The sequence below is a fragment of the Lampris incognitus genome, chromosome 4, assembly GCF_029633865.1.
Source record: "Lampris incognitus isolate fLamInc1 chromosome 4, fLamInc1.hap2, whole genome shotgun sequence".
In the NCBI taxonomy this organism is placed as follows: domain Eukaryota; kingdom Metazoa; phylum Chordata; class Actinopteri; order Lampriformes; family Lampridae; genus Lampris; species Lampris incognitus.
In genome coordinates, this window is record NC_079214.1 from 12393211 (window position 1) to 12408221 (window position 15011).

At 44.7% G+C, this 15011-nt stretch overlaps 1 protein-coding gene across 1 annotated transcript in view; it reads left to right on the top strand.

Annotated features, from left to right (window-relative positions):
* The window catches only part of LOC130111605 (glypican-6-like), a 202855-nt gene that overhangs the window by 50502 nt on the left and 137342 nt on the right, over positions 1 to 15011 (top strand). Inside the window, exon 2 of the mRNA XM_056278837.1 lies at positions 14724 to 14882. Coding sequence (XP_056134812.1) covers positions 14724 to 14882 — 159 coding nt within the window. The remainder of the gene's footprint in view (positions 1 to 14723; positions 14883 to 15011) is intronic.

Below are 15011 nucleotides of genomic sequence, written 5' to 3' on the forward strand. Positions count from 1 at the left end.
AATCATATACAGTTCCCACATCGCCATGATGCTCTCGGCGTATTCAGACAGGAATTTTACAATATCCCGGATTTCCCAAACAAATTAGGAGCAATAGAGAAGCGGCACTTTCTCACAGCCTCTTCATATAGTGCCAGTCACATTTAGATTAACAAGGCTGTGCCTGTGGTGTTGTTTTTTTTTGGGGGGGGGTTTCCCCCTTTTTCTCCCCAGTTGTACCCATCCAATAGCCCCACTCTTCCGAGCCGTCCCATTCGCTGCTGCACCCCCTCTGCCAATCCGGGTAGGGCTGCAGACTACCACATGCCTCCTCCGATACATGTGGAGTCACCAGCCGCTTCTTTTCACCTGACAGTGAGGAGTTTTGCCAGGGGGACGTAGCGCGTGGGAGGGTCACGCTATTCCCCCCAGTTCCCCCTCCCCCCTGAACAGGCGCCCTGGCCGACCAGAGGAGGCGCTAGTGCAGCGATCGGGCCACATACCCACATCCGGCTTCCCACCCGCAGACATGGCCAATTGTGTCTGTAGGGATGCCCGACCAAGCCAGAGGTAACACGGAGATTCGAACTGGCGATCCCCGTGTTGGTAGGCAATGGAATAGACCGCTATGCTGCCCCGACGCCCCCACGCCTGTGTTATTTATCCTGCCCAGTTATAGTAGATGCTGTGCTAAATATGGCCCCCCCGTCAGCGCTACTCTTTGGCAGACTTGCGCTAATTTGCTTTTCTCTTAGTAGATCTGACCCCGTACATCTGAAGTGAGAAGGAGTAAGTAACTCCTTGGCTTCCCCCCTGTGTTCTTCAGTAGAGACAGTTGAAGCAGCAAAACAAGTAAAATGCTAAAAAGCAAAAGTTCATCTGGGACGAGTCCAACCAACCAGTATTAAAAGGGAAGAAAAAGAAATGTGGCTGTTTGTATCCCTGCCCCTCAAACCCGGACGGAGTACGCGCTTGTCAATGAAACCTCAAACACTTACATGGTCATTAAACATCAAGGAAAACGAGGCCAAATATGTAGAAACTCTAGAACGCAGCATACCATATGATATCAGTTCCCCTTTTATCTCAGCGTGATCATACCTCCAGGTCTACCCACTTCCTCTCTCTGACCTATATTTTTCTGACTTGGTTATGAAGCAGAGCCAAATTCATGGTTTCTGTCTGCAGAGGAAACTTTTGCACGCCAGGCAAACAGACCGTAACATCAGACTGACAACTGCTGTAGTTCAGATTTATTTGAATCATCCATGAAGAAACTGTCAATCTAAGCGTCTGCATGTTTGAAATGTGCGTTGTCTGACATCGTTGGCCATTTTGCCCACTTTATTGGCCCACGTGAGTAATCCTCTGGAACTGTGCTCAGCAATTTCAGCTAATTATAATGCCACACTTAAGTCGTGTTTTGAGGTTTGCAAAGATAATGATCCTGAACAATTAAAACACATCTGCACAACAAAGAAATTGAACAAAACAACTAACGGAGGATTGCATTAGAAAATGAATAATATTTCTTATGCTCCACTTAGTTTTGATTAAGGAAGATTTGAGCTGGTGCCGGAACATATTACCATAAAATCCCCCCCAGGAAAATTTCCATTTGTCCTCATTTATCTTGCCCCCTGTAATTATATACGTTTAAATCTCTGATCAACTCGTTCTTAATAGGGAGGCTGTGCAGGGGTGCCTTCCAACATCTGCGCTCAAGCAAATCCAAATTAGGCAGCTGCAAGGTTAAAGTAGTACATTAGCAACCGGGAATGGGTTGAAACATGACTGGGGTTTTCCTTTGTCTTCACGAGGTACTTTCATCTATCATGACAAAACCAGCCCGTTCAGTGTGGGCCGCAGGTCTGGAATTTATATATTATACCTATTGGTAAATGTGCTGCCGCATCAATGTACTGTTCATTTTGAACAGCAGTAAATCTGCCTGTCAGTTATCTGGGATGTCAAAATGTTGTATTTTTCCTAATAGAGAGGCAGGTTAAAATCGAAGGAAAGTTGGCTGCGGAAGCTCTGTTAACTACAAAAGACCTTAAAATCAAAAGGAATCAGCCGTCGTAGTGTATCATGGTGTGTGTGTGTGTGTGTGTGTGTGTGTGTGTGTGTTCTGGGGGCAGCCGGGACATGAACCCGGGTCGCCCGCACCAGTCAACTAAAGGGTTTGACCCGTTAGCCAACGGGCTAGTGAGTCTACACATCTGTGGTCGTTACCCTACCCCCCTCCTCTGGGAAGCGAGTCCCGGCACTTCAGCATATCAGCTCCCACGCTCCTCTGCGCTTCTGATGGCCTCACGGTCTCCCCATCCCCCCTCTGACACCAATGTAGTGAATTCGGGGGCAGCCCTTCAGCGAACCCGGGTCGCCCGCACCACAGGTGACTGCGCTAACCAGTCAACTGAAGGGTCCGACCCGTTAGCCAGTGGGCTAACCGAGTCTACACTGCCATGGCCGTTACTTGTGTGTGTGTGACTACAAAGTTATACTGTATCGATGTACTTTGATGACATCATCTTCATCTTTAAAGTTTATATTTGGTCTCTCAAACCTGAGATCAGAGACCCCAAATCATGTCGCGAAGGGCTGCCTGCAACGACTGCCAGTGTTAGACCGGTATCATAAACATCGAGGTAGTCTGGGGTACGGAGATGTGCAGCATTTAGATATTTATGTTCCTAACTGCCAACACTGCTTCATGATTTAAGCTGATTAAGGCGTAAAACATGACCTATTTACTGTTGGCTGAATCATCCTCAGGTTGTCTCTCGAATCGAAATCAGAAAAAAAGTCATGGTTTTCTATCAGAGAAGGTTGAATCAGTTCATCTGGATACGATGTTTATGGACAGATACGTTTCATCACTCCATGAGTGATGAAACGTATCTGTTTATTAAATGTATCCGTTTATTAAACGTATCTGTCAGTGTTTATTGACAGTTACGTTTCGTCATCCCATGAGTGATGGAATGTATGTCAATAAACACTATCCAGATGAACTGATTCAACCTTATTTGATTTTCTTACCCGCATTATTGAGCACGCATCAAGACATCATGATTATCTAGCTTCGTTAGAGTATGCACAAACCATACCACATCAAAAGACCAATGTTTGAATTGGTAGTCTCCAAGTATTTCTGTTCACTCCAAACCCCATAATTGAAACTGTGTTCCGGGTCTGGAAAGTCAATTATGTGCGTAATCAGGTCCAGTTCCATTACCGCAGGTATTAGGATTTAGAAATTGAACTTGACCCGGCAGAAACTGAGTGTGACCGGTCTTCGTACCCAAGTGGCATACTGACAACTTGCTTCTAAATTTCATATCGGTTCCATCTGGTAGTTACTGATAGACCAGTGCTCCCGGATCCGCTATGGTCAAGGTATATCCCCGAAGGAGGATGGAGGATGAAGGGGAAGGGTGAGTGGTTTTTTTATGATATTCTGCAGCAGAAGCAGTAGTTTGAACATCTTGTCGGTCGAAGACGGTCACGGCTTCACCGTATCCGCAGTACATACACTGGATGAGGATTTGAAAATGAAACTGTAAGGCAAAGGGAATTACTACCGGTCACATCCTGTAGTATCGAAATGTATTAGAAGTGGTACATTTCAAGGTAAAGCTGACCCTAAATCAGATTTATTAAGCACTTTCGCTGCGAAAGGTACAGTTTTGTAATGCGTTTGGTCTTTGTTGAACGAAAAGGTGGAACGAGCCAGGCGAGGCTTGTACTAGAATACTTTTGTGTAAATAAACTCGAAAGGTAAACTCCTAGGAGTTATGTAAGAAGGACGTGAAATAAGGCGAGGAGGGAAAAAAAAAACATCTTAAGAAATACCTCACTGTAACCACCACTTACCTGCCAATTGTGCTGTGCCCCCCAAAGTGTTTTATATGCTGGCAGGTGCGAGAAGGATCACAGCTTGGAACAAAGATCTCATCTCGATTCACATCTTCATCTACACACTTTAGAAAGCATCAGGGAGAGATATTGACAGTTGGAGAGTGGTTTGCTTTACCGCAGTGTGAAATATTAAAAGCCCTATAAAGGTGAAATTGAAATGCCCGAAAGAAATGCCGAACAAAATCTGATGCAGCAGTTCACTTTATTTTGTTGTCTGAAGGTTTTTGTTCCCTGCGGCCATGCGGTGTCGGCATTACACGGGGGGGGGGAGGCTGCGGGTCTGCATTGAGCTGTGGATGGTGCACCTCATTACTGCAGCGTGGCGAATACGCCTCTCTGAGGATTCATTAAGGATTGAGCTCGATTCAAAGTGTCAGCACGTACACACGGGCGTTCTTTATGCCACTTGTTTAAATATCAATGTACACCCACAGCTCCCACATCTGTAGCGCATAATGCATGAAGAGGAGCCTGATTTGTCTACCAGCGCCCCCACGGTGGAGGGGTAGCCAACAAAAAAAAGCTCTTTATCTCGCACGTGCCCTGCAGCTACGAGTGATGGGCAAAAAGAGCAAAAACATTAACGTCTGAACAAATCATTTTTACATGTTGATACCTATCGAGTCTCGAGCGCTACCGCCACGTGCTATAGAGGGTGAAAGCTCTAAGCTATCAGATGGCACATACTGAATGGTATGTACTAAATGATGCCTTCTGAACGAGACTCGTCTCTCGATGCCACGAAGCCTGAGAGCTCCAGCGTATCAGGCAGCATGTAACGAATGAATATGAATAACGGATGTAGATACCAAGTCCAGTTGCACTTGATTCAGCTCCTTTGGATAACCATGACCCGGATGAATGAGAACATGAATGAACGGTATGCCCTAAGTGAACTGACCGGCCCCCGCGGTGGCCTGCACGATCCTGTCCGATGAATCGGTAGATTTGAATCAGGACAGCACTGCGAGTCAAACTTTCAACCTGTTGACATATTTTTGAGTTTTACATATATATCCAGTAAAGGAGCCCTCAATCTGCATGAGTCGCAAAAATTGAGGACTCGCACCGGTTGTTCCAGAAGCTCGGATAATCAGAAACCACTTAGATGTCCTGACTCAAGTCTACCGAGACCAAGACCTATCCAGGTGTACATCTAAATTTTTGATAACTGTTGATAGGATTGATGAACTCTGAACTCTGTCAGGCCACTAGTGACAGAGCCATTACAAATATAATTTCTTTGAGATGGATACAATGGAGCAGTAATGTAGCCATAGTGACGTGAAATGTATGGGTTCTCCATCTGTGCTGGACTACAGCCTGTCGATGAACTTTTTTTTCTTTTCGATTCCCCACATTTTCTCCCCAGTTGTACCCAGCCAATTACCCCACTTTGCTGCTCCACCCCCTCTGCCGATCCGGGGAGGGCTGCGGACTACCACATGCCTCCCCCGATACATGTGGAGTCGCCAGCCGCTTCTTTTCACCTGACAGTGAGGAGTTTCGCCAGGGGGACGTAGCACGTGGGAGGGTCACACTATTCCCCCCAGTTCCCCCTCCCCCCTGAAAAAGTGCCCCAACCAACCAGAGGATGCGCTAGTGCAGCAACCAGGACACATACCCATATCCGGCTTCCCACCCACAGACACAGCCAATTGTGTCTGTAGGGATGCCCGACCAAGCCGGAGGTAACACGGGGATTCGAACCGGCGGTCCCCATGTTGGTGGGCAACAGAATAGCCCACTACGCTACTTGGATGCCCCTAATGTAGATTAACTTTTGTTGTCAGTCACATGCAGTTAAGAACTAAGCTAAATAACACTATGAGCTCTGTACTTAGTTGATAAGTTCGAGAGTTTGGCTAATGCCGAGTCAATTAATTTGTTTTATTAGGGCACATATGCTACACAAAAAAATAACGTGTGAATTCGCATGGCACTAATCCACACTTTTAATGGCTCATTTATCTGATGTTACACACTAACTTCACATTAAGGAAACAGTAATGTGCCATAAAAAATGATAATAAAACAGCTGTTTAGGCAGTTATTTGGTTGTTTTCCACTAATAATGGATTTGTTTACTTATTAAGAAACTTTTACATGGTCATAACAAGCAGATAATTTGCATCAGATCCTGAATTGCATGAAATGCTTACAAAATAAACACAAGTTTATCTTATTATTCATCACCTAAATTCACAGATATACCGGCGCTGACGTGGAAATATGTGAATAATCTGTGATATCATGACTGGATAATTGATCTGTCGCTTTACATTATTCTTTCAGAATAATGAACCGGTAATTTAAATTGAGTTTAGGGTTATAACTGATTAGCTAATTTATCTAGTTCATATTATCTCATTCAAGTATCATTACATGTACTTTAAAAATGATAAGCGATTTATGTAGACGAAGTTATTTAATGCCACTTATTTTACTTATTGCACATCACTGTCCTTAAAGTGAAGTTAGTAGCAAATTTCTGCTTAATGAGATGTGAAGACTTGAAACTGACAGCTTGTCAAGTGACTCATTAAAAACAAAAGGCAACAACAACAAAAATGAAAAAAAAATAGTAGTTATATTAAGCCCGTCCATCAACCAGTCCTGTAATGGTGCAAAAATGCAGCATTAATATCAGCTGTTGCATTTGTTGGGCAACTGATTTATGGACTTTCACTTCTTAAGCGACGTCGTTGAGCAAGGCCAATGTTGTGCATTAATCTTAAATTTTGATAACATCAATTAATCAAAAATAACTTAAAATCAGCGAATGCCACAAGATTTCTTAAATTATATATAGTATGTGTTCTGTAAAAGCTGATCAGAGAGAAGAGTTGTTGCATAAGGCTGATTGTGTTGGCCCAAAGTCTCTTTGCACAATAAGTCGACACTTTTCTTAAAGTGCATTCTCGCTCAAACGTCTCTACATCAATAGCAAAAAAACAAAACAAAATGTATCCAATAAAGGACTTCATTAAAGATCGATTAGTCTAGTCAACACGGGGTTGCTCAGAAGTACTCGGTAAGAGAGGGAGAAGAGGTGAGTTTTAAATCTGGGATTGTTGAAGTTGACTAAGCCTGCCTCCCCCATTGATGCAGGGAGCGCGGTGGGAGAACGCTCGACTTCCAGCTGATTTTTTTTTTTTTACTAACTCTGGGGACTGATAAGCCGGCATCTTGTGAGCCAAGGGTGCGCGTCAAAATGAAAAGTATAATGCGTTTGTAAATGTGGGCGGGTGCGAGTCCTCTCGATACTACTTTGAAATCAGCTCTGGTTCGTATCAGCAGCCAGTGTAAACCTCGAGTCATAAACGAAGGGGCAAACTAGCAGTTTACTGTTTCCCTGTGGTTAATGTTATACCGAAGGTGTTTAAGTGGCTGTCAAGCTTTACTGTACCTCTTTGTTGTTAAATTTTCTATAGTGCCCCAAACTATAAGCTTATAATTGAATACATCCGAGGTTTGTACAGTATGTTCCTACCCAGCTGTTAGTCAGTTTTAGAAGGTGCTCACACTATGCGTGGGGTAAATCCACAAACTTACATTTTCCAGTAAAACATTTGTTGTTCCAATCCCAGTGTTACCTCCGGCTTGGTTGGGCTTCCCTACAGACACAATCGGCCGTGTCTGTGGGTGAGAAGCCGGATGTGTGGGTATGTGTCCTGGTCACTGCACTAGCGCCTCCTCTGGTTGGGTGGGGTGCCTATTCGGGGGGGGGGGAACAGCGTGATCCTCCCATGTGCTACGTACCCCTGGCGAAACGTCTCACTGTCAGGTGAAAAGAAGCAGCTGGCGACTCCACATGTATCGGAGGAGGCGTGTGGTAGTCTGCAACCCTCCCTGGATCAGCGGAGGGTGGGGGGGGCAGAGATTGGGATGGCTCGGAAGAGTGGGGTAACTGGCCGCATACAATTGGGGGGAAAAATGGGGAAAAATCCAAAACAAAAAAACATTTGTTGTCTTCTGCATTTAACCCATCCTATTGTAGCCTATAGGAACAGTGGGCAGCATCCAGGGACCAACTCCAGTTCTTCTTTCCATTGCCTTGCTCAGGGGCACAGGCAGGAATATTAACCCAAACACGCATGTCTTTTTGATGGTGGGAGAAAACCGGAGCACCCGGAGGAAACCCACACGGACACGGGGAGAACATGCAAACTCCACACAGAAAGAACTTGGGACGGCCTGGGGTTCGAACCCAGGACCTTCTTGCTGTGAGTCAACAGGGCTAACCACTGGGCCACCGTGCAGCCCCAGAACAGAAACCTTTCACTATAACGTAGTATATCATTTGATCGTTTGTTGGTTTGACCTCATAGTTTGAAAAAATCAATCAGGAGGGCTGTGGAAACTTTAGCAGCAGCCTGGGAATGGCAACATTTCAAAGCAAAGGAAGCGAGACGAGCAAAACTTTTGAAGACTTCCCCACTGGTGGATAACATACTGCCCCTGTCCACCGACCGAAAATGTCCGGGAGACACACATAAATTGTAGCCTTAAACTTTTCACCTACATGATCTAAGATTGAGCAAGCTTCAGCTCGGGCAGTTTGTGGTATTTATGTGTTGCCTGAGTTGTGTCTGCATCGTGATTGGTTCTTACCTTCCCTGCACTATATACAAGGTGGGGGGGGGGGCAAGTCTTTTTGTCGTAAACAAAAAGATGGACAGTATTTTAACTTTGTCGTAGTTGGGGTCTCCGTTTACTCTCATCGTAGTTGTCAGAAACAACAAGCTGGAAGGCCGCCGCTGTGTTCGCATCAGCTGTGAGTGTTGCTTTGGTGACTCGCTCACTGTGGATGAGGGAAAGCGGTGATGACTGGTGGGCATGGTTGATGCCAGAGACCATAAAATTAGAGTAGATAGCGAACTCCCGAATGAGCCGCAGAACGTTGGCGTACATCTAGCTGTTTGGAGTAAGTTCCCGCCTCACGGATAGTACTTTCTCAATAACGTGAGCAAACTGCATACATTACACCTAGCCTACTACGGCTGAGATCTGATTGAAGTGCAAGCAGGGAGCCAGCATAACATTTTACACCGGTGGCACTGATGCCACCAGGTTTTTCAGTTAGTGGCACAAGCGCTAGTGCCACGAACCACAACTGAGTGATTGCGTCTCTGAGTTTGCATATTTAGCTTTTTTTTCTTTTTTTTTGCCATCCGCCCGATGAATTGAACTCATGCTGTATTGTTACTGTATGTTGGATTGACAGTACACCCAATTTTCTGAGCAATTTTTGATTTTCACATTTCGGCACTTCTTTGACGATAATGTATGCCGTGTTGAACTTAGATATCATCTCTGCAACATCATGAGATCTGTTGGCCACTTTTTGGTGTTAAAATGTCGCTGGGAGAGGGGCCACTTCCTGCACCGGATGTGCTTATTGCGTCTGTTATGAAAGTTGTGCTGAATATTGTGAAACCAAATCAGGTTTTTACAATATTTGGTGGGGGGGAAATCTGCCAAACTAGTCAAATTGGACTTGTGTTACTGTCCTTAAACGGGGAATAGTGAGGAGAGAGAAACGAAGAAACCAGCACACATCTCTCGCCTTCACTCGTCTGTATTGAGGGTTAATTATATACAGTATAAATTCACACGTGGTTTTCTGTACACAGTCAGTGTCAGGACCAGTTTCCACAAGCTATTCTTCTGCGTTTTCTAAATAATGTAAATTACATTTTAACTAGTTTTCAAAATTGACTAACTTACATGAAATACATGTACCTTTTTAACTTGAGTATTTTAACTGACACATTAACTGACTTCTTATTGTTATGGGGGAAAAAAATTAAGCACCTTACAGCAAGTCTGTGACTAGCTTAAATGCTAACAATGGCGGAACAACAGCCGGAGGCCGTAGCCATACAAAAGCTTACATGGTGACTGAGTTAGCCTGAAACTCTAAAAACAACAACAACATAAAAGTGCAAAAGTCGCCTCTGGCTCTCACAATGAACAATTATCAACATGTGTCGCTGAGCTTATAGTGCTGTGTGTACGGTAATTACCTTAAACAGGGGAAATAGTGAGGGGAGAGGAATGAAGAAGCCAACACACATCGCTCGCCTTCACGCGTCTGTATTGAGTGACAGAGAGGTGCGCGTGTCGCTACTGGAGCCTTGAGGCATTACCAATCGATCGACGCACAATTAACCCAGACAAGAACCTGCATTATATAACCTTACAATTTACAATAACCTTAGCAACATGGCCGAAATAACAATGAGATCATGTGTTGTGAAAATGGAATACGAGGGGTGCAATTGCATAACTCTGCAAGGAATGAAATTATATTTTCTGAAAAATTAAATTATTTTTCAATTCTTATCTGCCACACGACCAGTTCCTCTTTTAGTGGCGCTGCACAGATTTACGGTGGCAGTCTGGAGCCCTGACAAGCCACAGCACTTCTAGAGGGTCTCGTCATGCTCTGATCAAAATGTGCACCCTGGGCATTTACACCTTGCCTTATTAATATGGCTAATATTAGCCATGCAGCATAAACACACAAAGCAAGTGACAATTTCATTTTCATTGCTTGTCTAATCACGTGTAATCACGCTAATCACGTGTTAGTACCTGATTTGTTTATTATTTTAAGTTTGGAACAGAGGTAAGCTTTTGTTCGTTCCCCAGGACCTACCGGAGAGCTGAACACACAAAGTCTAGAATTTACCTTTCAATCTTTATTTCTCTTGGCAGCACGCAGTCTTGACAAAACGGCTTCCTGATACCCAAAATGCAACGCCAAAACGTTCGGTGGTTTGACACACTGATCTCTGCATGGTGCTGTTCTGAGTCCCGGCTGAGAGAGGTGGGCAGTCATGCCCCATAAGTTACGAATCTCCAGAAACGGCACTGACGCAGTGCGAACAGCGAGACCCGTTTTAAACTATTTGGACAACAATGGGGTGCAAAATGAAGTCCAACGTTTAAGAAGTATTGTTCTAGGCATATATGTGAAGAACTGAAAGAGCACAAATGTTTCGTTTAACGGTACGAAGGGGCATAAACCGAGGGCAGACCAATGACACTGGGTTGGGGCGGTTTGGACGACAATGGGGTGCAGGGTAGCGTCATTGCTTTGGCAAAAATGTTTTATTTCTGAAATACTAAAAGAGCACAAATGTTTATTTCAACGGCCCTGTGATGGGCCAGGCGGCCTGTCCAGGGTGTCGCCTCGCCTGCCGCCCAATGACTGCTGGGATAGGCTCCAGCATCCCAGCGACCCTTAGAGCAGGATAAGCAGTTTGGATAATGGATGGATGGATGGATTATTGATATGCTGATATGCTGATTATTGATATGTATCCATTACAAGTAAACCAACATCCACCCCACACTACTAGTACTATTTTCTACTTCTGAGATTTGACAGGGAATACGATATATACCATTCACTTTGAGTCATGTGTCAACCTACTGGTGAGTAAATGTTTTGTGTGTGTGTGTGTGTGTGTGTGTGTGTGTGTGTGTGTGTGTTTTTTTTTTTTTTTTGGCTGGTATGTCCTTGTGTCCTTTGTGTTACAGCAGGGTGCCAGAGCACAAGAATGTTATTGCATTCTACGCATGACAGTAAAGTTGAACTTGAACGAAACCACTTTTTTTTTTTAAAGTGACTTCACTCTTAATGTGGGTGGCCTATGAAATAATTGAACCGCTGATACTAGCAGTGCTAATGCTATGCTCTACCAAGCATCACACATGGCTACAATAGGAGTCCGGTGATTACCTAAAAGCAGCATCATTTTTCTTGTGCTGTGTAAATACGCTACATAAATGAAGCTTGCCTTGCCTTGATTGCCTGTGTAAAAGCTGTGGACAGTATTTTAAAAGGTTATTTTTTTCCCCTTTCTTTTGTTATGTGACATTGAGGCAGAAGGCCAAAAAGTACCATTCAGACTGATTACCCTGGCAGCTTTTTTTGACTTGTTCAAGTTCAAGTTCAAGTTTCACTTAAATATCATGCGCATGTAAAAAGTACCGTGTACCTTCCAATGAAATGAGATGCGTATGCCCTGGCTCTCTCAGCCCTTAAACTCTATATAAGGAAATAACGAAAAATAACCAAAACAATAAATAAGAAATCAGAAATCCCACAAAATAATAAATCAATGGAAGTCATGTTAGGGGCCTACTGTTCATTATTTTGACCTTCTGGGGGTAAAAACTTGTCTTTGTCGGAGCTGTGATGCTCTGCAAGCGTTGTCCTGAGGGAAGGAGGAGAACAGACCATGTGCTGGGTGGCTGGTGTCCTTCATCATATTTAGGGCCTTCCCTCTGCAATGGGTGGTGTATAGTATGTCCTCAAGCTGTGGCAGTGCTGTTCCTATTGTTTTTGAAGCCGCTTTTACCATCCTTCTCTGTTGTTTGTGGACCTGTTCAGTCAGGTTGTCAAACCACACCAGTGGGCTTCCAGTAAGGGTGCTGTCTATGGTGGTCTGATAGAAACTGACCAGGGTTTCTGTGGACATTCTGTATTTTTTAAGACATCTCAGGAAGTATAGTCTCTGTTGTGCCTTCTGGTGTTTAGAGACCAGGAGAAGGGAGTCTGGGATGTGAAGGCCTAAAAATCTGAATTTTTTTTCACAATTTCAACAGGGACATGATTGATGTAAACTGGTGTCTGAACTGATCTGGACTTCCTAAAATCAACAAGTATCTCCTTTGTTTTCTCATCATTTAGGGAGATGTTGTTATCTTTTTTCTTTTTTTTTTGTTTTGTGGATTTTCTCCCCCCTTTTCTCCCCAATTGTATCCAGCCAATTACCCCACTCTTCCCGAGCCGTCCCGATCTCTGCTCCACCCCCCTCTGCCGATCCGGGGAGGGCTGCAGACTACCACATACCTCCTCCGATACATGTGGCGTCACCAGCCGCTGTTTTTTCCCCTGACAGTGAGGAGTTGTTATCTTGACACCATATGGATGAGTCCCCCCTCATCTCCTTCCTATAGGCGTCGTCATTGTTGTCATTTATCAGTCCAATTACGGTGGTGTCATCTGCGAGCTTCACTACGCTGCTATGATGTTTGGCAACACAGTCGTGTGTGAACAGACTGTAGAGTAAGAGGGACTAAGGCAACAACCCTGCGGCGCTCCTTTGTTGAGAACTATGGTAGATGCGTAGCGGGTACCTACTCTCACCGTCTCAGGTCTGCCTGTCAGAAAGTCATATAAGCACTTACAGATGGAAATACAAAGACTAAGGTCCATAAGCTCTAGCACAGATGGTATATGGTATTAAATGCAGAGCTATAGTCAATAAACAACATTCTGTCTCGTGCTCTACATGGATGTCTCTTTGGGAATATTCATACTCAGTCTTAACGGGGCCTGTGGGAATTCATATTCAGGAATCAGGAACAATTTGTTCATGTTCTTGTGTACACAAAAGAAGTGAAATTTTGTTTCTTTTGTGTACCAGCCCACAGCAGCGCAGCACAAAAGAAAAAAACACCGTCCAAAATTTCCCAGAAATGGTGCCACCAAAAACATACAAAAACAGAGAGAACAAAGCAAAACAAAAAAAAAACCTCAAACAAACGGCTAACAACACAGTCCACTCAGTGCAACACAGTCCAAAAATTCTTCTGTCCAATAGAATGAACGCCAGCCAGGATGACTGTCAGAACTGCAAGTCTGCACGGGCTAGCAGTTAGCTTAGCCTGCCCCCGCTTCCACCTCCTGTCGGACCAGCCTTGGTGCTTCCTCTTCGGGCGCAGCTCCGGGCAGGGCCGTGGTCCTTGGGCCCACCGGACGCAGCAGACCAGGCTCCCTCAGCCGATCCGACGCCAGCTCTCCGAGCCACTAAACGGGGAAAAAAAATCGTTAAAAATAAAAACTTCACACGGTGACACAAACTTAGACGCTGATGTAGACGTGGACAAAGGCGCCGCACAGTCCGTACTGGGTGAGGCCGCCGCAAACGTGATTTCAGGCTGCCACCTTCCCACACCATATTAAAAGGGCAGCAAAAATGAAAAAAATCGAATCTGAGACCACAAGGTCAGCCTCCCATCCGCTGTCAGAAGAAGCCGCTCTAGAATGTGGAATTTGATAACATGGGAAATTTGCATCCTAGTTTTAGGAAAGAAATGCTTACATTCACACATATCGATTAAACTTTATACAGGAGTTAGGTGTGTATTTCACTTCACAATCGATATTTGTTTTCTGTTAAGGTGCACCCGTAAAGCTTTAGGAGAAAACTGAATTCTTATAGTACCCTGCTGCAAAAAGATCCAAAACAGCATGGACTATCTCCCTTGTTTGTTTGCCCCCCCCCCTCCTGGTGGTAAGGTGAATCTCAAGTATATATATATATATTTAAAAAAAATCATAATAATAATCTTTTTCATCAGATTTTCTTCATGTGAACCCTGAGATTTACTGCTTATCAGGTTGCTGAGTGTCAGCTTCCGTCTTATTAAACCGCCGTTTGCCTTTGGTGATCACCGTCCACCTCTGCTCCGTCTGTGTTGTCATCATCCGTTGGACAAGTATGTATCCGTTTAAAATCATACACCAAATGGATTAGGTATACATGGGATTAACAAGGCTGGTCTCTCTGTCTCACCTGACAGCTGTTTGCTGACAAACTAGACTTTCCCATTTGTTCCTGCGTCCCCGCTGATAGCGCCGGTGATGGGAACACCGAAATCACAGCGGGGCTTTGATCAGACACTCAGCCGAGCCTTTTGAAAACCAGAATCCTTTGGTGGTAAAAAGAACCATCAGTGATGAAAATGACACACTCTCTCTCTCCCTCTCCCTCCCCCCCCCCCTCTGTTTCCCTCAGGTGAACACCTGCGTGTCTGTCCTCAGGGATACACCTGCTGCACGTCCGAGATGGAGGACAAACTAAGCCAGCAGAGCAAACTGGAGTTCGAGAACGTGGTCGAGGAGACCAGTCGCAATATAAGGACTAGGTTTGTCTCGAGGCATAAAAAGTTTGACGGTAAGACAAATTAGTTCATTTTATCCGTTTCCATATGTATCGGGTGGCACGGCGGCGCGGTGGTGAGCGCGGTCGCCTCACAGCAAGAAGGTCCTGGGTTCGAGCCCCGGGGTAGTCCAACCTTGGGGG